Source organism: Cryphonectria parasitica, assembly GCF_011745365.1.
Source record: "Cryphonectria parasitica EP155 unplaced genomic scaffold M406scaffold_2, whole genome shotgun sequence".
In the NCBI taxonomy this organism is placed as follows: Eukaryota; Fungi; Ascomycota; class Sordariomycetes; order Diaporthales; family Cryphonectriaceae; genus Cryphonectria; species Cryphonectria parasitica.
In genome coordinates, this window is record NW_024468910.1 from 3335205 (window position 1) to 3359892 (window position 24688).

General features: G+C 54.5%; 8 protein-coding genes across 8 annotated transcripts; 4 read left to right on the forward strand and 4 right to left on the reverse strand.

Annotated features, from left to right (window-relative positions):
- Nucleotides 1–2689: 2689 nt before the first annotated feature.
- M406DRAFT_327263 (thioredoxin-domain-containing protein) lies at nt 2690–3524 on the reverse strand (the record flags this gene model as incomplete). Its single annotated transcript, XM_040920186.1, has 3 exons — nt 2690–2842; nt 2922–3337; nt 3455–3524. 3 exons carry the CDS (start codon nt 3522–3524, stop codon nt 2690–2692), a joined length of 639 nt encoding a protein of 212 aa, XP_040779807.1.
- Nucleotides 3525–3879: 355 nt separating this feature from the next.
- M406DRAFT_349913 (DUF171-domain-containing protein) lies at nt 3880–5197 on the forward strand (the record flags this gene model as incomplete). Its single annotated transcript, XM_040922513.1, has 4 exons — nt 3880–3915; nt 4084–4211; nt 4268–4621; nt 4681–5197. Exons 1-4 carry the CDS (start codon nt 3886–3888, stop codon nt 5195–5197), a joined length of 1029 nt encoding a protein of 342 aa, XP_040779808.1. The 5' UTR covers nt 3880–3885.
- An 843-nt stretch (nt 5198–6040) lies between these two features.
- Nucleotides 6041–6774, forward strand: M406DRAFT_71819 (family 45 glycoside hydrolase; the record flags this gene model as incomplete). Its single annotated transcript, XM_040925503.1, has 2 exons — nt 6041–6112; nt 6409–6774. The coding sequence occupies 2 exons, from the start codon at nt 6041–6043 to the stop codon at nt 6772–6774; spliced, it is 438 nt and encodes a 145-aa protein (XP_040779809.1).
- Nucleotides 6775–10478: 3704 nt separating this feature from the next.
- M406DRAFT_107597 (uncharacterized protein) lies at nt 10479–11276 on the forward strand (the record flags this gene model as incomplete). The annotated part of the gene is made up of 1 exon (XM_040915256.1): nt 10479–11276. A coding segment is annotated over one exon (353 nt), but the record flags the coding sequence as incomplete, so codon positions are not given.
- A 1724-nt stretch (nt 11277–13000) lies between these two features.
- M406DRAFT_355051 (amidohydrolase 2) lies at nt 13001–14669 on the reverse strand. Its single transcript, XM_040923065.1, has 4 exons — nt 14643–14669; nt 14319–14563; nt 14172–14253; nt 13001–14072 (listed from the first exon to the last, which is right to left on the reverse strand). The coding sequence occupies exons 2-4, from the start codon at nt 14475–14477 to the stop codon at nt 13210–13212; spliced, it is 1104 nt and encodes a 367-aa protein (XP_040779811.1). The 5' UTR covers nt 14478–14563; nt 14643–14669; the 3' UTR covers nt 13001–13209.
- A 609-nt stretch (nt 14670–15278) lies between these two features.
- M406DRAFT_321037 (uncharacterized protein) lies at nt 15279–15972 on the reverse strand. Its single transcript, XM_040919464.1, has one exon. It carries the CDS (start codon nt 15908–15910, stop codon nt 15485–15487), a length of 426 nt encoding a protein of 141 aa, XP_040779812.1. The 5' UTR covers nt 15911–15972; the 3' UTR covers nt 15279–15484.
- Nucleotides 15973–16660: 688 nt separating this feature from the next.
- On the forward strand, nt 16661–20174 carry M406DRAFT_249522 (uncharacterized protein; the record flags this gene model as incomplete). The annotated part of the gene is made up of 2 exons (XM_040916616.1): nt 16661–19266; nt 19364–20174. 2 exons carry the CDS (start codon nt 16661–16663, stop codon nt 20172–20174), a joined length of 3417 nt encoding a protein of 1138 aa, XP_040779813.1.
- A 1155-nt stretch (nt 20175–21329) lies between these two features.
- Nucleotides 21330–22464, reverse strand: M406DRAFT_327269 (uncharacterized protein; the record flags this gene model as incomplete). Its single annotated transcript, XM_040920187.1, has 4 exons — nt 21330–21599; nt 21762–21889; nt 21975–22064; nt 22179–22464. 4 exons carry the CDS (start codon nt 22462–22464, stop codon nt 21330–21332), a joined length of 774 nt encoding a protein of 257 aa, XP_040779814.1.
- Nucleotides 22465–24688: the final 2224 nt, after the last annotated feature.

Sequence of the window (24688 nt, forward strand, 5' to 3'; positions counted from 1 at the left end):
ACTTGGGAGTCGTGCTCTGCTTCTGGGGCAGTTGATGAAGAGGCCTCAGCCAGCCCGGCCGCCGCGTTTGCTGGTGGGACGGGCATGCCTCGCCTAATAGCAACAAAGCTAAAGTTGATGTCCTCATGGTTGCGGTGGGTGGCACCAAGCACGTGCTGCAGGAACTGGGGCCGAGCAAAGCGCTGGCTGAAGTGGCAGAAGTCCTTGCGCCCTGGGCTGATGCCTGGAACCAGGTACATGGGGCACTTGGAGTGGTTTGTGCAAGGGGCGACAATCATGCCGGGCTCGCGCACTCGCTGCTCCAGTTCTGGCTCGGTCGTCTCTGGCCGTGGTTGTGATGTTGTGGGTGGAAGAATGAACTCGTCCAGCAGCCTCTGGCGCACGTCCGCCACTGCCTCGAAGCCTCGCGGGTGACCCTTCTCCAGCACGATGAGCACGCCGCCATCGGGCGACAGCATCGACCAGAGGTTGTCAAGGATGTCTTTTCTCCTCCACTCCTTGTCGAGCGGCACCAGGAGATGCGTCGCAATGATCACATCATATACCTTGCGTTTCTGCGGCACTTCTGGCGCGTCCAGCTGTTTGCCTCTGTTTTCGACAGATGCGTAATTTGGTAGGCGTGGCAGGAATTGTGTGTTTTGCAGGAACCGCGAGATCCTATGCCGGAGGTTGTTGGAGCCCACAATGACCGTCCTCTTCCCTGGCGGCTCTGTATCAACAAGGCCGTCGTCCTTCTCCCGCATGAGGTCCCACTCGGCCTGGAGCACATTCTGCCAGGCCGAGAGACCTGCCCCGCCAGCTCCAGCGTCCAGAACGCGAGGTCCTGCATCCTCGCCGTCTCTGCGCTTCTTCAACAGGCCGGGGAGCCAATCTGGCCCCAACCGCTTGCGCACCTCGACGAGGGCGCTCATGACTGATGCGTAAATACCAGGCAGGGCAGTCGCTATGAACGCATCAGCCTCGATTTCGGACATGCGATGATGCCCGGCTTCGATTCCGAGACCCTTTTGCTGCAGGTTCCTGGCAGACATGGGGGTCGCTGGAGAATGTGGCAGACCTGGCCCGCCGAAACCCTTCTCAGCGGCAGCCCGGACGTGTTTCGTGTCCGTTCTCTTTAACATTTCTGTGATAGGCTCGATGAAGTCGTCCTTGGGTAGGAATAGCGTCTTGGGTGACGTTGTGAATCGACCCTCCACGGTGTACTCGTGCAGTCGTGGGCCCTCATAGTCAGGATACCAGGCCCTCAGCGCATCCAGTTCCGCGTCCTCCTCGTCCTCCTCTTCGTCACGGCCCTCATCCTCCTCCACTTCCTCCTCTTTCCCATTCTCGGCCTCTTCTTGTTCCCCCTCCTCTTCAGCCGCGAGCTCTTCCTCGACATCAGGCCTTTGCTGCAGAGCCCTTATTCTCGCGACCTCGAAGTCCTTCTGTAGCTGTAACAGGGCCTCGTACTCCCTCTGGTTACTCGCGTTTGCCTCGATGAAGTCAATCTGCGCCTCGCTCGGCGGTCTTGCCATGATTTCCACTTCCTCCTCTTCAACGAGCACTTCTTCACCGTCCTCGCTCACCTGCATCGCCCGCAGCTGCTCCATGGTGTACTCCACCTGCTCGAGGTTGCCGTCCTGGTCCTCGCGGAACAGCAATGTCTTGGTCGCTGCGTCCCGAGCCGCATCCTCCTCCTCCTCCTCCTGCAACTCGCCAAACGAGCCGAAGCCGACGTCCTCTGGTACTGTCGGTCGCAGCGGGGCCCCGTAGAAGCGCTCGTACAGCTTGTATTCTTCGGCGGAGAGGTAACCCGGAGGCAGGGTGTTGCCAAACATGCGCTTTGCCTGGCGGACTATGGTCTCTGGGTCGGCGTCTGGGGGCGTTTCATCCCCAAGGAATTCATCCGTGGCGTCGTTGTCTGGTTCAGGGACATCCTCGCCGGGCTGCTGCTCCTCCTCGGGAGCGAGGTCATCTCTTGGCGGTTGGGCCAGCTCGTCGGGAAGCTGCCCTGGTGGCGCATTTGTATCCCTCTGCTCGGTGCTGCTTCTACCTTGTGATCGCCTGCAGCTTGTCGACAGGAGTCGTGCACCGTTCCTCCGGGCGTGGTCTCTTGATCTGGGAAGAGTATGGCGGATGGCTCGACGCGGCGCCGCAGTGGCTGCTGGGGCAAGTTCTGCAATTGAGCTCATATAGAGCCTGAGAATCTGTGCCGTGCACGACGGGCAGCCATTTTGCAGTCTTCTAGCCGCAAGCATGGCAATGGATGTGGTGTTGAGGGTTATAGTAGGGCGAGGAAGAAATTCCAAAGTGGGCTGGAAGAAGAGCGTGCTGGGCTGTCCAACGAGAAGGTCGAAATTTCTAAAGTCGATTGCTTAACTTTCTTAAGCGGCAGAATCGCGCCAGCGCGATCTAAGACGTATGCACTTTGGCATTCCCCACTACTGCTACTACTACAAATACTACTGTGGCGATGCCCGGGACAACGGCTCCTGACAGTTCAACTGGTAGGTTATTCTCGAGGCAGAAAAGAGAAAGAAAAAAAAAAATCAATTCGATTTGCAAGTCCTCAAACTTGGGGGAAAACGAAAAGTCCATCCCGGCGCATGGAAAAGTCCTTCGTGGCACATGGCAAAGTGCTGTGCTTCCCATCTTGCTCCGCAAACGCCATGCCCGTCCAAAAATCCTGCCGTCAGGTCAGTCCTACCTATTATTCGCCACTCAGATCGGCCAAGGTCCTGAATGTTGCCCTTGGTGCTGGCTTCTTCGCACCCCCATTAGCATCAAATTCTGAGGCTGGCTTGGTCGCGACGGGATTGTGGATGTTGTATTGGGAGTTTTGTGCGGCCTTGAAGGGGTCGAGCTGTCGCCACAATCTTGTTAGCCAGGCCATACATTCCCATCAAAAGAAGGAACAGCCACGCTTTTGGGTGTGCACACACCGAGAACAGTGACACCAGATACAGGCCAAAGAAGCCAATGATCGAATTAACGAAATTATTGAGGTCCCACTTCAACGGCCTCCGTAGGCTCTGTCCAGATCCGGTGCCCGTGTCGCCCAGCGTCCTCCCGGGTGCGCTGAACCCCGAGTTGGCAACAGGGCCAGCCATCTTGACGGCGTTGTCGACGGCAGCGGTCAGCTTGGGCGGGTTGGCGCCAGAGATGGTCTCGATAGCGACCCCGCCCTTGAAAATAATGAAGGTGGGCATGGCGCGCACGCCGTACTGCGAGGCGACGTCGCGCAGCTTGTCGACGTCGATCTTGGCGAAGACGATGCGCTTGGGCTTTGCGTACTTGGTCGCGAGGGACTCGAAGGTTGGGGCGATCATTTTGCAAGGGCCGCACCATTCGGCGTAGACTGTAGAGAAGGGGAAGGGAAAAGTAACCCTGTTAGCGAACACAACACTACTCGTGGTGCGCCTGGAGTCTGGGCGCAGGAGGGGAGTAAAGGAAGCCTGTTCGTGTGTGGACGTACAATCAGCGACCACAATATTCGATTGCAGGATTGTCCGCCATTCGGATGAGGATCCAACGTGGACAGCCATCTTTGGATGCTGTGGGTGAACAAAAAGACTGGATGTAGCGAAAGTGTAGGTCGTTGTGGACGATGACGAGTCTGGTTGGTAATGATGTTTCTCGTTGCGCTTGGAAGTAATCTGGCCGGATCCATCCTGCATGGTACAATAGCGCAGTTGCCTTGCATCTCCCCTCGGTGCGTCAGCGTCCCAAAAGGGAAGGCGGACAAGTATAGGTCCCCACCGATAAGCCGATAAAGACCCTCTCAGTGAATTTTACGCCAGGGTTCTCTCATATGGGACCTTTTCTTTTATTTCATTCTGCGTCAGTAACTAGAAAATACTGATTATAGCAATTCCGTCGAGAACTTCACAGAGAGGAATACTCAAAATGGGCTATCCAACAGATCACAGGGCAAAGGTATGTCAGAGTCTCAACTTCACAACCTCATCACAAAAGCCAATCTCACTGTCCTTGGACATGGCATGAGATGCAGACGCCAATTGTGGCTGTACTTGGGCAAACATTTGCTTGTGCACATGCCTCCTGCTATGCTTTCCCCATGAATCTCATGCTAATGATTCACAGAAGCGCAAGATTGAGGACGAAGGCGGTGACGGTGGCGCAAGCACCTTCAAGCCATGCGCCAGGTTCCAGCCCACTGGTGGTCGTGAATACACGGTCTCCATCGCTATGCCCGGCAGTATCATCACTGAGTGAGCAGTCCAGTGGTCTCTCTTTTGCTCTCCGTGGTTTGCTGATGAAAGAACAGCTTCAAGACTGCCGACCAGAGGATAACATCTCCAGGCCGGATAGCAAGGGCTCTGGCCGTCTTCTGCGTCGACGAGATTGTGGTCTACGACGATAGTCCTCAGGATTCTCGGCCGCGTGCCGTCGACCACGACAGATACACAGGAGACACTGACCCATGTCACTTCATCACACACGTTCTATCCTATCTGGAGACGCCCCCCTTCATGCGCAAAGCCCTGTTTCCCTTGCACGACAATTTGGCAAAGGCAGGGTTGTTACCGAGTCTGGATATGCCCCATCACCCACACAAGGATGAGTGGCTGCCGTTTCGAGAGGGCTTCACAGTGAAAGGGAAGCCTGATAGCGGGAAAGGGTGAGCCTCTTGGTACATTACCTTTCGTGAGAAAGAAAAGTCTCTGACGTGTATTATAGAACGCTGGTCGAGGTTGGAATGCGAAGGCCAGTCACCATAACCAACGACATCCCGCCAAACACCCGAGTGACGCTTCAGTTCCCCGAGCAGTCCTTCAACAACCCAGAGCCAGTCCACCCTCAGACGCCTCGCACAGAGGCAGGGTATTACTGGGGATACAGTGTCCGGAGCGCCAGCTCACTCTCGGCCGTCTTCACGGAGAGTCAGTTCGAGGGTGGCTACGACGTCAGCATCGGCACTTCCGAGCGGGGCACACCGGCCTCGAGAGCATTCCCATCCTTCAAGAAGCCCAGTTTCAATCACCTGCTCATCGTGTTTGGCGGGCCTAGAGGACTGGAATATGCGGCTATGAACGATGGCGAACTAGGAGGCATGGGTATCAGCGGTGGGCGGACAAAGGAGCTGTTTGACCACTGGATCAACGTCCTGCCGAACCAGGGCAGCAGGACAATCAGGACGGATGAGGCGGTCTTTATTGCACTGACGAGCTTGAGAGGTCTCTGGGACAACAGCTGAATTTGCTGCAGCTGAGGGTAGGAACGCTTGATCAACCTTGAAAAGGAGAGCCAATGGGTTCTTGGCGTCGGACCAAGCCTCCAGAATTCCTGATGGAGTGCCAAAAAGAGTCGGGGGCTCTGAGCCTATCAAACTTCTCGGGTCCAAAGTTCCTTCTTCCAGAAACATGTTACCTGCGCTCGACCAGCCGTCATACCGCACAAGGGAATGGCGAGGCCAATACATCAGAGGCTTGGATGCCTTTGTGTGTAGAGCTTCCGAGAGCCTCATCAGGGCATGTGAGCTTGCGGATTCGACCGTGTCCGGCGAGTTACGATCCGAACCCAGTCAAGGCTCGGCCACGACGGGATAAATGAGTTGCCCGTCGAATATACACATTGCTATCTATCCAGTCCCTGGGTCATTGTCATATACTGTCATCATCCTGTCGATTATTTTGAACGGACTTGATTAAAGTCATGGCATGCAATTAAGCTCTCATCCGATCCAGAAGTCTGGTCCGCGGCTGAAATACTTCGGACGATGATGTTCCTCCGACTTCCATGCCTGGGTTAGCCAGACTAACAAGATGCACCCTGAACATTGTTCATACATCCGAAACGACGTTCCATAAAAGCCGGCGCGGCTCAAGAGGCTGAATGGAAGTGAGGGTCATCTATGTCATTGCCGCTTTGCACATTTTGCAAGAAGGAAACTGACAATCCGCGATATTACCCAGGCAGATCACGGGCGACCGGAAGGGACATATGAACAGCCATGGCCCAGCAACTGGAAGGTCCTCGGTTGGCATCATACGCACTTGTTTGACCGATCCATCATTCTAAGACCGAAATAATAATTACCATGAAGTCCTTCCATCTGCTCTTGCTTGCGGCCAGCTCTGTCGCCGCTCAGAGCGGTCAGGCCACGACCACCGTTCGTACATACCTTATGACTACATGTCCTGTGCTCGCGTCAAACTAGGCTGATATGCATGCTATAGCGTTATTATGATGGACAAGAGGGGGCCTGCGGCTGCGGCTCGAACAACCAGCTTTTCTCCTGGCAGGCGAGTCTCTCTTGGACCCTACTTCCCCTCCTCAACCTCCCCTCCTAAGTAACAATATTGGCTCTTGTCCTCAGAAGAGCAACATGTTGAAAAAGAGCGGCTCCTATTCCTCTCATATTCCAACCATACACTAACACTCTGTCCCGCCCCTCCCTCTCAACAGACGGGCGGCAACGGCTTCTACACAGCCGCCGGCTCCGCCGCTCTCTTTGGCAGCGGGACCTGGTGTGGCTCGGGCTGCGGAAAGTGCTACAATCTCACGTCGACGGGCAACGCGCCCAGCGGCCAGGGCACGGGCGGGGACAGCGGGGCGAGCATCGTCGTGATGGTGACGAACCTGTGTCCCTATGCGGGCAACGAGGCCTGGTGCCCTAACAGCGGCGCCTCCAACGAGTATGGGTACCAGTACCACTTTGACATTATGGCGCAGAGCCCTGTCATTGGAGATAATCCGATTGTCAACTTTGCCGAGGTCTCTTGTCCTTCGGCGGCGTCGAGCGATTTTGCCCAGTGCCAGTGTGCATCCTGAAAGTGAGGGGGGGGGGGGGGCGTGGGCGTTGCGGTCTGAGATGCTGGCTTGGGGGTGGAACAAGGGAAAGATGCATCTCCTCGTGGCATAGTCAAGTGATGAATCGAACTTTTCACCGTTCCCTTTCACCTGTCTTTTCCTCCCTGCCAGCAGAAGATATAGACTTTCAGTCGATGCTCTCGAGTAGTGAACCAGATATGGACTACATGGAGTGAAGCATCGTTCTCTAAACGACTTCAAGTGCTTAACATAGAGGGTGAAGCTAGAAGGCAATTGAGGTATGATCCAGGCAGCATACTTACCTATATGGCAGGACGTAAGAGCCGCTGCGCAAGGCTCAGCTTGATGAGACGTAGCGAACTTCTCTTGTTTTGCCCTCTGATATCGTGCGCATTGCTCACAGACACTGGTGCCTGAGCGTCAAGGTGGAAGTGAAATTCAAGGAGGGGGAATCCCCCGCTTTGCGGTGCCATACAAACCTGCGGCCACGCCCTGCCGAACTGGTGTCGTCGCTCGCCATTCTGCTGTGTAGTGTTGGATTCTGTGAGCTAGTTACACCATGCGATGCACCACGCGGATTCCAAGACGCAGCACGGGTTAGACGGCATTCCATATACACTACAGCAGGTGTACAAGAAACATATGATTTAGGAGGCTTCATCTCATTGAGAGCGATGACCGTTGTTTCCAAACAGTCCTCGTTTCGAAATGTTGGAGGGAGGGGGAAGAGGGGCGCCTCTGCGCAAGGGTGAATCTATAGTACACAATACTATGTATAATCTCGCATACACACACACACATACACACACATGGGACGGAAATTCACATTGATACCATCGTACGAACCCATCGTCATCTCGTCCTTTTCCTCCGACGGCCTGGTGCGCTTCACGGTCGGGATGCTATGCTCCATCAGTTACGCGAGGCAGGAGAGAGAAAAAATCCACGAGAATCGATAGGTAGCCGAAAGCGAAGCGTAAATGCATGCGGACCCGGGACCCCTAAAATCTCCTTGAGTGGTGGTGTTCTGTGTGGACTTCCGTGGGGAACGTGGTGAAACGAGCGCCCCCCTGGGTTGTGTCCTACGGCGAGCGGCTGCATTTACCGCATTCATGCTCAACCGCCGCCGAGTCCAGGCATTGGACATAGCACATACAAAGACGACCATGGGAATGTCTGAGCTCTGGGTCCGAATCCCTGATGAAAATTGACGGACATTTCTGGATGGAACGACAACCTCTCTCCAGCTCGAGGCTGACGTGGAATCGAGGACAAGAGAGGCTGTCTGTCAGCTTCGGCAGCGGGAAAGCAACGGGCCGCACGTTGCGCATAGCTAGCTAGGGCCTCCAGGGACGTACAGAGGCTGAGAAGGTGGTGAGGACGGGAAGTCGGTGTGGCAGCCCAATCTTTTAGTCGCAGTGCGGTGTGTAGGCAGACTGTACAGGTTGGGTCGTGCGCCTAACATCTCAACCAACCATTTCAGCCCTCGGGAAGTCCACACGGCCATGACGGCGGTCAGCACGGGAACGTGCGTCCAGGTACCGCGTCGATGATTAGCTGAGGAGACACCAAAGCTTAATTGGGCGCCTATTGTACTCGCCATCTGTCTTGACGTAGGCCAATAACTTTACTGCCTCATTAGCCCGAGCAGAGTCCATGAGAGGGAGAGAGGCGCTTCTCTCATTTTTGGCGCAAATTAGCTGATAGGCGTAGTAGTTTAATGAGCGCCATCAATATTTGCATCCCATAGGATTGTCGTGATCGGCAGGTTCGTCCAGATCGGAATGGGCCGAGCCACGAGGCAGAAAGTTGGGTCTGCAGCACAAGAGCTGATCAGCCGGGTAAGGTTGTGTGTGTTGTACTCCAGGTACGTTACATCTGCGCCATCTGGTCGGATTCCCTTTCGCTTGTTCATTTTTTCTTTCTTCCAAAGTCCGAAAGCCTAATGCAGGATTTTGCATGGCCACCAAGAAGAAGAAAGGTTGGCTGGTTGCCGTCTTTGGTGTGCAGCGCCAACGCAGCATTGTGGTCCGTCCATGAGGTCGGCTCGCATCATTCGCGTGGGCTGTGGGTCTCTCTGTGAAGCGCGGCTCGCTTGGAAGACTGACCGACCTAAAGGGCCTCAAAAAAAAAAAAAAAGAGACGAGGGGAAATGTGACAAGTGGAGCAGACGTTGCAAGGTTTCAAGGGTGCCAGTAGAAGAGGTGGTAGTCCAGGCTGCCTAGTTAGTCGCTGGGCTCATCTCCCTCCTTCCCTTGACCCCTCATGCCCTCCTGCTCCTTCTATGGTGGCATGTCATCGTGCGGATCTCAAAAAACAGGGGTTGGGCGTCAAGGGGTCACGAAACTAACGTCGATCTGGTCAAGAGCTTATTCAGGCGGGCAATTTTAGGTTTAGCGTCAGGAACCGACCCTTGGCCTTTGCGCAGGTCCCAGAGTCAGATTGATGAGGTTTTTCTGCAAAGGCCAAAACAAGTCCCCCCCATTGCGACATTGGACTCCCAATCCATGACCCTTAACCCATGGCTGCCACCTGGCAACACAACACAACGCTGTGCTGCGCTGCGCTGCCACGACTATAGTAGGATGGAATGGATGCTTTGCATAAACCTTATGAAGGATCCTTGAAGGAAGGGGGCAGGGGAAAAGCCAACCACAAAAACAACTGGTTACGGACGGATCGACGGTGAGGCTGGCGGTCGGGCTTGCTGACGGGCTCAGAGAATTGGCGCACCCAAAATTGGAATGAGGACAAGATAAAATTATAACGATCTGCGCGGCACACCACCAAAGAGACCGCACACCCACACCACGCATACCCAGTATTGTGTAAACATGTTCGCCCAACCCCGAGGAATGAGGAGTCACACAGTTCGCTAGGCCTCTCCGGTCACTTTCATGGTCCAAGAAAGTTATGTGTGGGGAGAGGGGGGCTAAACCAAAGGAAGCACAGACTGGCCTGACTGGTTAAATGAGACTGGTCTCGAGGCTTGGCCCCAGCTTTGTCCCTGGCCAAACAGTACAATGTTCAGCCAGCGGACCACCACAGCCCAGCCGGACCTCCTCCGTCTGACACAAGAGACCCCAATCAATTCCCGCCCCAAGGCGCAAAGAAGTGAAGAAGGCAAAGAGCATAGCAGGAGGAGAGGGGGGGGGGGCATGAAGGTCTTGGGTGCGCAGCGGTTGCAGGTGTGCAATTTCCCACCGGCCCTCCTGGCGCGAATAGGATTCTTCCGAGTCCAGAATACCTAGGCGCTTGGCATCACCAACAGCATCGTCACGTGTACCAGGAACATTCTCTCTATTTTGTTGTTGTAAGAGGAAGGCAGGGCTGGCCCGGGCTTTCTCATGTTCGAGGCCAGGAAGCATGGTAGTCAGTACATGGCACCTAGGTCTGACCTAGTCTGTCTACAGCCATTGTCACGGGGATGCCCAGTACCGTATACATGGCCCTTCCTCCCATGACAGGGATTGTGTGACCGCCTCAACGTCTTGTAATTTCGTCTGTGTGTTAAACACCCCTGCCCACCACCTACGACCCATGTCCTACCCCATCCTGCCCCCATCATTCTATGGTAAGGTTTAGAGAGAGAGAGACGACACACTGAAATCCCTCGTCGTCCCCAGCAAGTCCCATGTCCACCCCTCTCTTCCCCTCTCACTCTCGATCCCTTCATCTTCCATCCAATACCCACGGACTTCGTTGGCAAAGTCTACCACAGTTCACTATCTTTCTACCCCGTGTTACGATACCAGTGTTTGAGATAGATTCAGCCTCTGCTCGAACCCCGGACCAGTCGGCAATCTTTGCTCCCACAACGCTCATTCTCAGAACATTGTCTACTTTCATAAAACCGTCACAAGATACCACTTTGTGCGCCGTGCTTTCCATCTTGTCGGATTCATTCGTTTTCGGGCAAATCGAATCAGACAATCGCCGGACGACTGCACATACACACACAACTTCACAAAACAATTCTTGCGACGGACAAGACTACAACAAACCAGAAAACACCTGTGTCGACTTGGACTTTGTCAAGAAGATCAGGAGACTATAGATCTACAGAGATCACGACGAACGATCAACGCCATCACGCTACGAAATACCTTCACCGTGGATTCACACGCGACAGCTCGCATTCTCTATCCATCATCATGCAGTTGACCAGCATCCTAACAGCAGCTATGCTGCCCCTTGTCGCCCTGGCGCAGACAACCACCGCGTCTGGCACGACCACCTTGACCGCAACCTCGACCAGAACCAGGACCATCACACTGGCCAGCAATACCGTGACCATGACTGCCAGTGCCAACACCAACTCGACCGTCGTCTACGCCACCGGCTCATATACCGGCAAGGCGTCCAACACCGCCTCTGCGACCTCGACCGGAGCCACAGAAGTCCCAGGTGTCAACGGCCTCGGCAGCGGCGCTTCCTCGCTCCACTCTGCGCATGTCGCCGCTGCCGGTCTTGCGGGTATGCTCGCTGTGGCCTTAATGTAAAGCGGCTAAGAGATGGTGCTCTTGGGGCAATTCTGGCCCACCCACAATCTCTTTTCTCTCTTTATTCCCCCACTGTCAAACCCGATCATCTTTGATGCGAGCATCGGACCAGTCCATTTCCTTTTTGCCGGAACGAAGGCAGCGATCCATGGCGCACACGTCTGAGATATAGTTATCAGCGCATCAGCAATGGTAACAGGATCATCAGGCACCCAGGATCAGCCTCAGGACAACTTGGATGACAACATCCACGGTTTCTTGAGAATATTGCAGGCGCCGCGCGCTTGCTTCTGCTTTGGTTCCGCCAATCAAGACAGCAATATGGTACTCTGCCGATACACACACAAACAGAAAGAAAAAAAAGAGAGCATTTTGCACTAGCGGAGTTGGGAGAGCGCAAGAGTTTGGTGGCATAAAATTCCTTTTTCATATCATTTTTCTCTATCCTCCTTTGCCCTTCACCTACGGACATTTTCATGTGGAGACTGGTGGTCAACCAAGTTGCATCGATTGCGACTTTGGACGACCCACAGCGACCACATGACCATGTCTGGTTGGTTGGATCGACAAAACTTTACCTTACAACTTATCACCTTTCACGATCTACGAATTCACCGACTTATACATATCTTCGGATGACGGCGCGCATGAGTTTGGAGGACATGCTTCACACTTTTTACCTACCGACATACGGTATTATTATTTAGTAGCTCCGGCCCCGTCTCCCGTCTCTACCGCCGAGGTTCGGGACGGTCCGGGGTGAATCACCCTTGGTTGATACCCTTTCATTTCAATTCTATCATGTTTTTCTTTGCTCTTTTCACATCTTTTCAATCTCAATGCAATGCATCTGGGGCTGGGAGTGTAGATGGCAGTGCTTGGGTCTCCTGTCGCGGGAGGAGATGAGGCCTGGCTTGGGGGGTTTTTGACATACTGGATGTCGGATCTTGAAGGAATTCAATCAAAGCTTGATGCCACATTGAATACTTGGAGATGGCCGAATGGGGAACAGAGGGGAGGTTGAGCTTGGTGTCATTTCAAAAAGGGGGAGCTTACGCGCATGTACAAGATACAAACCCACACAAAATTCCATGAGTGTACTCTGCTCAATCGCATGTTCCCTCACGAGTGTCAATGTTTATAAGAGCAAATTGTGTCCTCACCGCTGGCGCAGCCGTGCGTAAAAGAAAAACCCACGGTCCCCTCCCCCCCTCCTTCCCCCCCCCCCCAAAAAAAGAACAAAAGTTCAGCTTCTCTGTACAGCATGGCCAATTCGAACCACACAGAAGATTACTGTCAGACAGGACGGACAGACATGGGCATCTTTGTGTCTCGCAAGACTTCTTGAGCAGTCATCTCAACGCCACCCCCCCCCCCCCCGAACCTTCTTCTCCCTTCAGTTCTGAGGTGAGAAGATAATCGTTCGGCCGAAAATACTGTAAGCCTGACCGAGGGCTACGTGGCCGGGGCCTAGTGGCCATAGCCTTGGCCTGGCTGGTTGAGGCCACTACTACTTGGCCTCACAGCTACGAAGACATGCGGCTCCCGGCTTGAAGGCTTGGGGCAGAAGAGTATTTGGTGTTATGTTTTTTGTGTGTAAGTGATGTGTGTATGTACCCGGGATCTGGATCTAGGTTCTGCTGCTGAATTGGCTTTAACTTGCATGATTTCTATAATTGGAGGCACACCTCTGAGGGCAAAGTGGAATAGAAAAGTAGGTAGATGGAGGGAGAGGTTTTGTCATTGAACGACTCAGAAACACCTCTGTGTATTCTCAGCTTGGGTTTGCGAGTATATTCCTCTTCTTCCCAAGATGTCAAGTGGTATCGGGTGCGACAGACTGTCAACAAACCTTCAACAAGTCAAAGACATCTCTTCCTTCCCGAACTGTTCATGCTCTGTTGCTGGTCCTCTCTCCTGTTGTTCCTCCATATTAGGCCTCCAGCTCCCTCCCCTCAAAAGCATGCTTGTTCAACAGCCTCACGGCATTGCCCCGCAACCGCTCGGCGCTCAGTCTGGGACCCCTCACGTCGTTTTGCACGAAACGCGTGTGTTCCAGCACAATGTGGTCGATGGCGACCTGTGGGGCATACGGGTAGTCACTGCCAAAGAGTACCCTCTCCTCGCCGCCCCTGCCGACAAAGTCCAGCAGGCCGTTAAGCTGGGCCGGAGTGGTGGACAGGGCAATGTCGTAGTAGAAGCGGCCAACATCCGTGCGGGCCTGCAGGACGCCGACGGGGAAGCGGGAGGCGAGGTTGGGCATCATGAGCGAGCCGAAGGCACGGGTGCCGACAAAGGGGAGCGCGCCGCCCGCGTGGGAGAGGATAAAGTCAACGTCCGGGCAGGCGCGCACCGTGCCCGTGATGACGAGATCCACGGCGGCGCGCGTCGTCGCGAGGGGGTAGTCTAGAATGGGTTGGGGCAAGCCGTTCTCGCCGCCGACGAATTTGGGCTGGACGTCGAGCATGGTCGGGTGGATGAAGACGAGGGCCTTGTACTTCTGCAGCCGGGCGAAAAAGGGCTTGAAGTCCGGGTGGCCCAGGAGCTTGCCGCCGTACGAGGTGAAGAGGGTGATGCCGCTGCAGAGCTTCTGCTCCGTGAAGAGGTAGTCAAGCTCGTCCAGGGCGCCCTCGAGGTCGACGAGGGATGGGACGACGCCGAAGAAGCCGAACTGCTGGCTGTACTTGTCGGACGTAGCGAGGCCGCCGAGATAGTCGTTGAATGTGCGGGCAAGTTTTCGGGCTTCTGGGCCGTGGCCGAGGATCGCAGCACCGGGGGTCGAGACGGAGAGGATACCTGGGAATTGCTTTTGTTAGAGGTATGGCGACAATATGTGACAATGACGGAAAGAGAGAGAGAGAGAGAGAGAGAGAGAGAGAGGCGACAGCTTTATACCGAGTGTGGTGCCGATTCCTTGCATTGACTGTAGACAGGACTCAGGCGTCCATTCTGGTGTGGGGAATCCTGATGGGTTGCCCTGGACATTTGAGGATCAGCGTCTTGTCTGCAGAGGGTGGTGTCGGATGATAAGTAGAGACGAACCCCAGCCTTGTTGAGCTCCGCAAGATATTGTGGCGGCAGACAGTGTATATGCGTGTCAATCCTCCCAGCTCCAGCTTGTATCCTCGATGCCCTCTTCGCTGCAAACCGCACCACTGGCTTCATCACCGCCTGGATAATTTTGGTGAGATACTGCCCCATGTCTGAGGAGCAAGAGTGGTGTCGAGGACCACCTCTCCGTTGCTAATTTTGGGGTTTTATGTCAAAGCACGCTTCCAGCAAACACACTGAACAGTCGGGGTCAGCAGGCAGTGGGGCTGGCTACTCCTTTGAAGGGAGGTTCTCGGGCCAAGGTGCTCAGCCTACCATATTGAAGTCAGTGAGATAATTGGGAAATGAATCAATTCTCGACGGTGCAAGCTGCCAGAGCGCACGTACAGGGCCGTTATCCATCCTATTTAAGGCTCAGGGTCCACGGCGGGAAGACAGATTTCATAGGCGGCAACTCGAATTCGGCGACGCCTCGGATGTCGGTAGCAGGTAAAATCACACCCACAAGGGTAGGTAGGTGACAGAAGCCTGGGTTTTGGTTGTACGGTGCATTCAAGAGGGATAGAAATGCTGGCGTTTTCGGTGCCCGAGCCTCGGGGCTCTGCAGGGTGTGCCCGGGACCACAAGGCGGCAGCAGACAAGAGGCATACAACCCACGAAGCTCTCGTAGATTGACACTCTCTTTGGAGCTCCCAATAGTCAGATACTGGTTTTGTCAAGACCGCCGAGATGTTTTGCATGTACCTTTTCTAAAGGTGTAAAGCCAGATTCAGGGACGCAAGAATAGAGTGCCGGTGTCTCGGTCCCTTGACGTTGGGGGAATGGAGGCCCACTTTTCGGTAGTCACTCTTTGCAGCCTCGCAGCAGATTTACCACTGTTCGGCTTTCTATGTTAAGAGAGCTGGCGCTGTCGGATGTCCATCATAGTGGTTGAATGGAGGTTTTGGCTGTGTATAGATTTTGTCGAGTGTGCACTAATCTTCTTCAGATTGACTTGACATGCGCGCTTTGAGGGCGACATGCACAATCTTGGAAGGACCTGAAGATATCAAAGCTGGAGCTCTGGAGAAGTGATGACTTTTTCTCGACTCAAAATTGATGCCAGAACTCCCCACAAATTGAGTGGCTAGGAAGAAGAAACCACAAGCGGCCCAGCTTCACGAGGTATCCAGATTGGCGTCATCCTTGGTCCAACAGGTGCAGGTCATGCTGTGTCGATAGCCGGGAATCGCAACCAGGAAGCTCACAGCTGCAATAACATAGGATCCAATGGCAAACCCACCAGAGACATCATTGTGGATGAAGGACCACCACAGAGACAGAGCCAGACTCGCAGTGAGCCCGAGGAGGCCTGTTGCTATCAGGACATGGCAGAAGCGCAGCTTGATAAACTGAACATGGCTGCGCCTAGGCTTGACTGTCTTTTTAAGGGAGGATGCTTCTGGTTTGGCTTGGTCTTGTTCTTCTTCTTCTTTTCCTTCCTCTTCCAGTGGGCCAACTCTTGGTCGCAGACTCTCGACATCACCATTACCAAGGTCTACCGCAGACGAGCCCTCTCCTCGTCTGACCTTCTTGCGTGCCATTTGATCGTCAGTGAGATAAGGAAAGAAGAGGGGAAGCAGAGAAGAAAGGAGCAGAAAAGAACGAGAAAATGCACTGATGCATCAAAAGTGGTGAGTCAACATAAATGAAAGTTGTATGCATCCGAAGAAGGGTTCTTGATGGCGGCAGCAATGATGGCGGGAGGCTAAAGATAGAAGTGACAGATTAGCAATAGGTCAGCTCTCAGACCCCGATTCTGGAGTTTGGAGAAGGCCCGGGTCCACTGTGCCACCCTACCGCACCTAGCGGCTGTGTGTCACTTTAGGCTTATCGTTTATCGAGCGATAAGGAGGAATATGCCGAAGGACCCTAAAAAAAAAAAAAAAAAAATCTAAATCCTGGAAGGTGAGGGGCTTAGCCTTGCGCTGGTGGCACTTAGTAGTCTTTTTTTCTTCTTGATTTTTTTTGGCCCATTGCATAGTAGATGCCCAATGCTGCTGACTGACTTACTGACCGACCCCCCAGTATCTTCTAAATAAAATTTCCCCTATCCGATCTTCTTGATTTTCTTTCATTCATTTCTCATCCGCCACCACCCATAAAAACCCCTCCAACTCTTTTTCCCAGGCCCGTCTTTGGGCCAACCTCTCCACTCCTTCATCTTTTTCTTGTTTCTCTTGTTTTGCATTTCTGGCATTGTAGAGTTGTTTTCTGCAGAGTTCCCAGAGAGAGAAGGGAAAAAGGAACTTCTGCAGTAGACGATGCCACACCCCGTTTCCCCCCCTTCCGCGATGAATCCTCCCACGGTTGTCGCTAAGGGTGACGCTCCGCCACCATCGCAGGCGGACGTCTCGGCCTTCCTCGATGCGATTTTTAATGCAAAGACTTCCAACGCCTCCATAGAAGCCGCCTATGGCCTGTGCGAGCTCCTCCAGAACGCCCCCTCGGTCGGCTTCCGCGGCCTGGAACAATACGGCATTGTGGACGAGATCAAGAAGGCTGCCGCAGACAAGAAGTCGGGTTTGAGGAGAGAGAGCGCCCAGAACCTGCTGGGTGCCCTCTTTGAGCGCTTCCCTCCCAAACAGCCCATATCCGAAGTGGTCTTCCTCGTCAAAGATGGCGGCCTGGTCGGCACTGCCTTCGATGCGCTGGCAGACAAAGGCGCCGTTGTCCGCGACGCTGCGCAGTACGGTCTTGATGCACTGTTCAACCAGCTCAGCCCCGAGGCCCTCGTGGTCGGCCTCCTCCCTGCGCTGCAGGCCTACCTGTCCAAGAAGACTGGAAAATGGCAGGGCACGGTCGGCGCACTCACGATGATGCAGAAGATGGCCGACAAGGCCAAGCTGGAAATTGGCACGAGCAAGGAGGAGGCATACGACAAGGAGGTCCTGCGCGAGATCATGGGCGCCAAGCTGGCCGCTCTGATCCCCCTCGTCGAGGACGGCATGCACGACCTCAAGACCGAGGTCGAGAAGCAGGCTGTCAAGACCATGGACTCGCTCACGGCCCTGCTGCAGAACGACGATGTCGCCCCGAGAATACCTCTGCTTCTCGAGTCGATGCAGAAGCCGTCGGCCCAGTCCGTGCAGAAAGCCATCCACGCCCTCTCCCAGACCACCTTTGTCGCCGTCGTCACCTCGCCCGTCCTCGCCCTCCTCACCCCTTTCCTCGAGCGATCTCTCAACAACCCGGGCACCCCGCAAGAAGTCCTGCGACAGACCGTCGTCATCACCGAAAACCTGACCAAGCTCGTTCATGATCCCATCGAGGCTCGCACTTTCCTTCCCAAGCTGCAGCCCGGCGTGAAGGGTGTCGTCGAGAGGGCGTCTCTCCCCGAGGTTCGTGAGCTGGCTACACGGGCGCTGGGCGTCATGGACACGGCCATGGCCACGGACAAGGAGGTGGTCGAGCGCATCAGCGCCGAGGACGTCGCCAAAGTTGTGGACGCCGAGATCAAGAACAACGGCGGTCTGTATGCTGGCCATCTAGACTCGTACAAGCTGATCCGGCCGTACATGTGCTCGATGGCCGCCGAGGACGTCAATCACCGCTTCGTCGACCGCATCGCTGCCAGGATTGCGCCGTACCTCCAGGGTCTCCTCCAGAAGAAACCTGATGAGGCCCCTAAGGCCGTCGCCGAGGCCGTCCAAAAGTACTACGTGGATGAGGATCACCGCAAGTACGGCGAGCCCGAGAAGGATGATGATGGCGAGGTTGAGATTGTCAATGCCAACTTCTCTTTGGCCTACGGTGGCATGCTCCTGCTGTCGCACACCAACCTGCGCCTTCTGAAGGGCCACCGGTACGGTCTCTGCGGTCGCAACGGTGCTGGCAAGTCGACCCTGATGAAGAGCATCGCTGGTGGTAAGCTGGAGGGCTTCCCCTCGCAGGATGTCCTCCGTACCTGCTACGTGGAGCACAACCAGGGCGAGGATGCCGACATCAGCATCCTCGAGTTCGTCGCCAAGGATCCTGAGATTGCCAAGAACGGCATCGAGCGCATCTCCGAGGTCCTGTCCGAATTTGGCTTTACCGCTGGGCCCGAGGGCAGACAGGCCGAGCGTGTCGGCTCCCTGTCTGGAGGCTGGAAGATGAAGCTCGCTCTCGCCCGCGCCATGCTGCAAAAGGCCGATGTGCTCCTCTTGGACGAGCCGACTAACCACCTGGACGTCGCCAACATCGCCTGGCTGGAGAACTACCTCAAGACGCACCCAGATATCACCAGCCTGATCGTCTCTCACGACTCGGGCTTCCTGGACAACGTCACCACGGATATCTACCACTACGAGCCCGGCAAGAAGCTCGGCCACTTCAAGGGTAACCTGAATGCCTTTGTCAATGTTCGCCCCGAGGCCAAGAGCTACTACACCCTCTCGGCCAGCAACGTCCAGTTCAAGTTCCCGCCCCCTGGTATCCTGTCGGGCGTCAAGTCCAACACACAGGCCGTCATCCGCATGTCCAATGTCAGCTTCGCCTACCCGGGCGCGGCCAAGCCCTCGCTGTCTGAGGTCTCGTGCAAGCTGACCATGTCGTCCCGCGTGGCCATCATCGGCCCCAACGGTGCCGGCAAGTCGACCCTCATCAAGCTGCTCACGGGTGAGACCATCCCGAGCACCGGAAAGGTCGAGAAGCACCCCAACCTCCGTATCGGATACATCAAGCAGCACGCCCTGGAGCACGTCGAGATGCACCTGGAAAAGACGCCCAACCAGTACCTGCAGTGGCGCTATCAGAATGGTGACGACCGCGAAGTCCACCTGAAGCAGACCCGTGTCATGTCGGACCAGGACCGCGCCCAGATGGAGAAGACTATCGATATCAATGATGGCAAGGGCGCTCGCCAGATCGAGACGCTTGTCGGTCGGCAGAAGTACAAGAAGTCCTTCCAATACGAAATGTAGGTTTTCTCTTTCCCTTATATCTCTCTCACCATCACACCATACGATGCCCCGATCCACACACATACACCTTTGCTGACCAACCCACCTCTGCAGTCAATGGAAGGGATGGCTCCCCAAGCACAATAGCATGATGTCCCGTGAGACCCTGATCGAGCTGGGCTTTGACAAGCTCGTCCAGGAGTTTGATGACCACGAGTCGTCCCGCGAGGGTCTCGGCTACCGCGACCTGCAGCCCGCGGTCATCTCAGAGCACTTCAAGGACCTCGGCCTCGACCCCGAGATTGCCAACCACAATGAGATTGGGTCACTGTCGGGCGGACAAAAGGTCAAGGTTGTCCTCGCTGGCGCCATGTGGAACAACCCGCATCTCCTCGTGCTCGACGAGCCCACCAACTTCTTGGACCGTGATTCCCTCGGTGGCCTCGCCGTGGCCATCCGCGACTTCAAGGGCGGTGTGGTCATGATCTCCCATAACGAGGAGTTCGTCGGCGCCCTGGCCTCGGAGCAGTGGCTCGTCCGTGACGGTCGCGTCGCACACAAGGGGTCCTCGGCCATCGCCCTCGACCGCTTTGAGGACTCGCGGCCCGGGTCTGCCATCCCGTCTGGCGTCAACACCCCCATCGGCCTTGCCTCCACCGTCGCCTCCACTGTGGCCTCGGCCGTGTCCAGCGCCGTCAACTCGGGCGTCGAGGACAATGCCGACGACGTGCCGCTCAAGTTCCGCGCCAAGAAGAAGAGAAAGAAGACCAAGAAGGAGCTCAAGGAGCAGGAGGTGCGCAGACGCCTCCGCCACATTGAGTGGCTGAACAGCCCCAAGGGCACCCGTCACCCGCCCGACACGGACGAGGAGGACGAGGGCAGGGGCCGCAAGGAAAAATATCCCTGCTGCAACGCCAATGCTTAATGGTGCCTGGGGATCATGTGATATGATGTTCATTTTTTCTTTTGATTGCTTTATTTCTTTCTGTTTTACCCCCCCTGAAGGCGAGAGGGGAGACGAGACGAGAAACCTACAACAAGATCACGACTGCTGCTGCTACTTCTACTATTACTTTTTTTAGTACTATGATAGAATGAAAGTGCATGATGATAGATAGATGGGAGGGCTGCTTCACACCAGAAAGAGGAGAAAAGCATTGGGTCTTGATTTTTTTTTTTTTATAGACACATAGGCGTTTGATTTAGACTGGATCGGGTGGCTCAGCTCTGAACTTTAGACTGGACATGAATGCACAATTTTATTGGTCTTTCTCCCCCTGATTCTCGAACAGTTCTTCGTGTTTGCTGCAGATGTGTGTGAAACTAGTACACCTATCACCTGGGTACAAGACAGAGAGGCCCCCCTTCATGTCCATGAGTGTGCCCACGATGCCCTTTCCACAACAGTTGCTATCATTGGTGTTGTTATTGTTCTTAACAGGGGGGTTCATCATTGATTCAAGTCAGTCCCCTTCCTGCCTGTGACATGGAATAATTCTAGCGCAACTTTCTCAAAAGGAGAAATCAGGAGCCTTGTCTGCGCATGCTGAGTGATTGAACCGGATTGTAACTTGTCTTTTGCATTTTCAAAACATTGGGGCAAGTAGATGGCCCTCACTGTACCCAGGTCGTGTCGAGCAGTGTGGGTGTTGTCGTCCGAGGTCCATGAACACAAAAATAGATATATATGTTCATACCTGTCTCGACGAGGCAGCGTTCTTCAATGTTTCCTCATGTCGTCTTTGAAACCTTTGTCCTACTAAAGCTCTAGAACTTTTCTTCTCATTGCTTACTCACCTGCCAGTATCAGCACATCCTGTAGCATGATATGCATGAAAACCGATTGCCAAACAATTGAAGCAGGAACCTCAACATGACAACCTGTAGATGATTTCAAGTACATTGATGAAATATAACAACGCTGCTGCTAGTAAAATTGCTATGAGCTGCTTGTAATTCATGTGTACCGTAACGCCTCTGCTATGCCCAAATGCCTCTCTGCTGGAAAGCCTTTCTTGCGTCCTGTTGGTCTTCTTTCCCCTTTCTCGGCTCTCAACAAAACAATGAAGAATTTCTTCCCTCATGCAATACCTTTCTTATCCCCCGCGCGGTTCTCCACCGCCCAGCCCACCAGTGCGTCCCAGTCCCGGCACTGGTGCGTCGAGTTGGCCCCTGAGAAGCCCGTCCTACGCCCGTCGCCGGCGTGAGCCTCGGCGTAGTCCAGGGTCGTGTCGCCAGCGCACATGATGGACTGCCGGAGGTAGTCGATGCAGTGGTACTCGTGGCCTGCGCCGGCGAAGCGGGATTTGGAATGAGACTCGTACTTTTTGATCACATCGCGGATGACGCCCTGGCCTCGTGTGTAAGCTACAGTTTTGCGGGAAGGGGGAAAGAGAGAGGTCTCTAGTGCACAGCAGGGCCGGGCGGGGGGGGGGGACGATAAAGTGAGAGGATCGACAAGGTAGACAGAAATCCATGTATAGAGAGAAAGGTGGAGGGTCCCATCACCTACCAGACAGTGAAGTTGGTGAAGGGCAGAGACAGAGTATATCTCTGCGTCTTCCGGATCGCCCTCAATGGCCTTGCTCGCCGGCATGTCGTACTGTCTTGGGTGCGGGACACGCACGAAGCCCGAGCCAACTGTTTACATCCCATTCATCCGCGGTCAGCCAGAGAAATTCCCGACAGACTACTGACCAGGAAGGAAAAAGGAACTCTAGCTCACCTGGCATGAGATCGTCCCACAGCTTATCACCATCGATGCTCGTATCCTCATACGCCGTTGGAAAGTCAAACTTGACCTCCTTCATCGGAACTGCCGCAACACACACGCAAGCATCAGTTTCTTTTGGTTTCTCCGAATTCCATCACTCTCCTCTCTTGCTCCTCGCAGAGTATCATCCTCCCATCACGACTTTGGTAAACGTACTCTCCGCGACAAAAGCCTGTGCCGGCAGCAGCCCATTGTCCAGTCGCCCCCCTGACGACCCTAGCCCTACTCCGCCGCCCATGTTCATCTGCGGGTGCTTCCGCCCGACACAAAACCCCAGGACGATGGCCAGGAGGAGCAGGAGGACCAGGTAGAGCACATTCTTTACACCCTCGTACAGTGACCCGCACCTTCTTCTTCTCCTGTCGCCGCCGTCCTGTGCGTCCAGCGCTGCGCTGTCGTCCTCTGTGGCGAACAGTGGTACTCGAGTGTAGTCGTTGCCCATGTTGTTTTTCTGTGGCCGGGCCAGCGGTGATAAGGATAAATAATATACAAGGAAGTAAAGAATGAGAAATGAGGGGAAAAGAAGGGTTGCAAACGAAAAGAACTTGAGATGGTTGAGAGAATGAAAGAGAGAGAGAGAGTGTGTGTGTGTCTGTGTCTGTGTCCGCGCACGCAATAGAAAAAAAGAAGGATGACGGGAAGGAAAAACAAAAGTCTGAGGACTGAAGAGACAGAAAATGGGAGTGAATCTTGGTGTGGAACACCGATGAGGTGAGGTACACAAAAATACACACGACGGTCGACTTCGTATGGTCACGTAGTCTGACCACCATGGAGAGAGGTCGCGGTGCAAGGCCGGCCGGCCCAGGGAGAGGAAGGCGCGGCGCACCGTGGCACCGTACGACAAAAATATCCGGGGGGGGGGGGGGGTGGTTCCGCTTGCTGTTTTGGGACGGGGCTCATCTATCCGCGACAGGCCCCTGTCGTGCCTTACTTTTAAGTACATCAGTCATCTCCATAATTGTATATGGATATTTACTTAGTGCTTAGGTTTTTTTGGTATCAAGTCCTGACCCTATAAAGGACCCTAACCCCCGAGCTTGATGGACTATGACCACGACGACGACCAAGATGGAGACGGTCATGTCGTGCAGTTCACATCACTATGGCCTTACTTCTACGGTGTACTTGGTTGGGAGTGGGTAAAGAAGGAATGTAATTGCGTTTGTTGCTCGTATGCGTGTGTGTGTCTCAGACATGCTAATCTATGTGCTTTTTAACAGATGCTCCCGTGCGTGTGCAGTACCGTCTCTATGTATAAACCTTGTGGCGTGAGCCATGACCCATCTAATGCGCCCAAAAGAAAGTAAGAGGGAAGAAGGAAAATTTCTAGCAAAAAGGATGAAACAAGGGAACAAATGAATGTACGTGTCTGTATGCCAGGTGCCTCCAAATCGACCTCGGGATGATATGTCTCGTGTACGCCATGATCGCGTCCCAGGACCAGCATCGAATGCTGTTGTGACATCGCCCGTGTGCTTTATGATAACGTGAGAGAGAGAGAAATAGAGAGAGAGAGAGAGAGAGAGAGAGAGAGAGAGAGAGAGGGAGAGGGGGGGGGGGGTAATAAAACCAAGGGAAAAGCCCTCGAACAAGCTTAGACCGGCACAGGAGAAGGAAAATCGTACACCCCGCAGTGACACCGTTCGGTTGTTCTAAAAATACCAACACGCAGCGTAGAAGTTGGCAGCAGAATGAGCAGACTATATCCCGTAGCCGACTTTTGTAGCTGGTCGTACCGCCCAAAGTATCGTCTCCCTCACCGGATCACCATTGCAAGACGTCGTCAAAACGGTGCGAGGTAACATCCTCCTGCACCCTATACTGAAGGCTCGCCAGGCCATGACTGCAACCAGAAAAAGAGGATAGCCCCGCGAACCACGTTCCTTCACCATCCTAGGGGGTATGAGGTGGAGTGGGCGTGCCAGGAGGCGGGTTCGGCCGGATTGGCCCCGGACGAGGGCGAGGGCGTGGAGAAGGAGGCGGTTGTGGGGTAGGGCAGACGGTAGGCCGTACAAGAAGACCGAGGGCAGTGAGGGGCTTCTCCGCACCCAGCTTGGCCAGTCTGAGGACCGGTCTCCGAGGGGTGGGTGGCGGGGTCGGGACGCCTGGCGGCGGTCCAGGTTGAACAGGTCCAGGACGGGGGCGAGGACGGGGCGAGGGCGGCGGTTGGGGCCTCGGCAGGGTGATGATAGCCGGCTGGCCTCTGACGAGTATGCAGATGGTTGATTGTTCCGAGGCAGGATATCTATCTCTGTCCACAACTCGCCGATGGAGTTCTCCAGTGGCTTTCTTGAGCCCGGGGTCTTTGGTGGTACAGGCCTCGCCGACGCCACCAAGGGCTGAATATGTATGCATCCCCATCTCCAATATTGTACCCGTTGGCGGTGTTACAAGGTCAGTGGGGGTTAGTTGTTACTGGAGGTGGCCGTCAGTACAACTAGTGGCAGAAAAGTATGCGCTTGAGGGAAATTATGTTGTGTCGAGGGAGCTTGTAGGCTAGGGATAAATAAAATTCGGGAGCGTCTTTAAGGATACCAAATCATCTTTGGATGGATCCTCGGTTGTCTACTTGATGCCCATCTCGAAAGAAAGGGGAACCATCCACGTCTTATACAGGTCTTGATGACACATCAATGATCAGACGAATGAGTAATAATAAAGCA

Bases quoted from the DNA above. Each gene is read 5' to 3' on its own strand.
- M406DRAFT_355051 (XM_040923065.1), bottom strand. From the start codon at position 14,477: ATGGGGCAGTATCTCACCAAAATTATCCAGGCGGTGATGAAGCCAGTG. The intron at 14,254-14,318 runs GTTCGTCTCTAC...TCAAATGTCCAG, and splicing joins CGGAGCTCAACAAGGCTGGG to GGCAACCCATCAGGATTCCC. The intron at 14,073-14,171 runs GTATAAAGCTGT...AGCAATTCCCAG, and splicing joins AGGAATCGGCACCACACTCG to GTATCCTCTCCGTCTCGACC.
- M406DRAFT_321037 (XM_040919464.1), bottom strand. From the start codon at position 15,910: ATGGCACGCAAGAAGGTCAGACGAGGAGAGGGCTCGTCTGCGGTAGAC.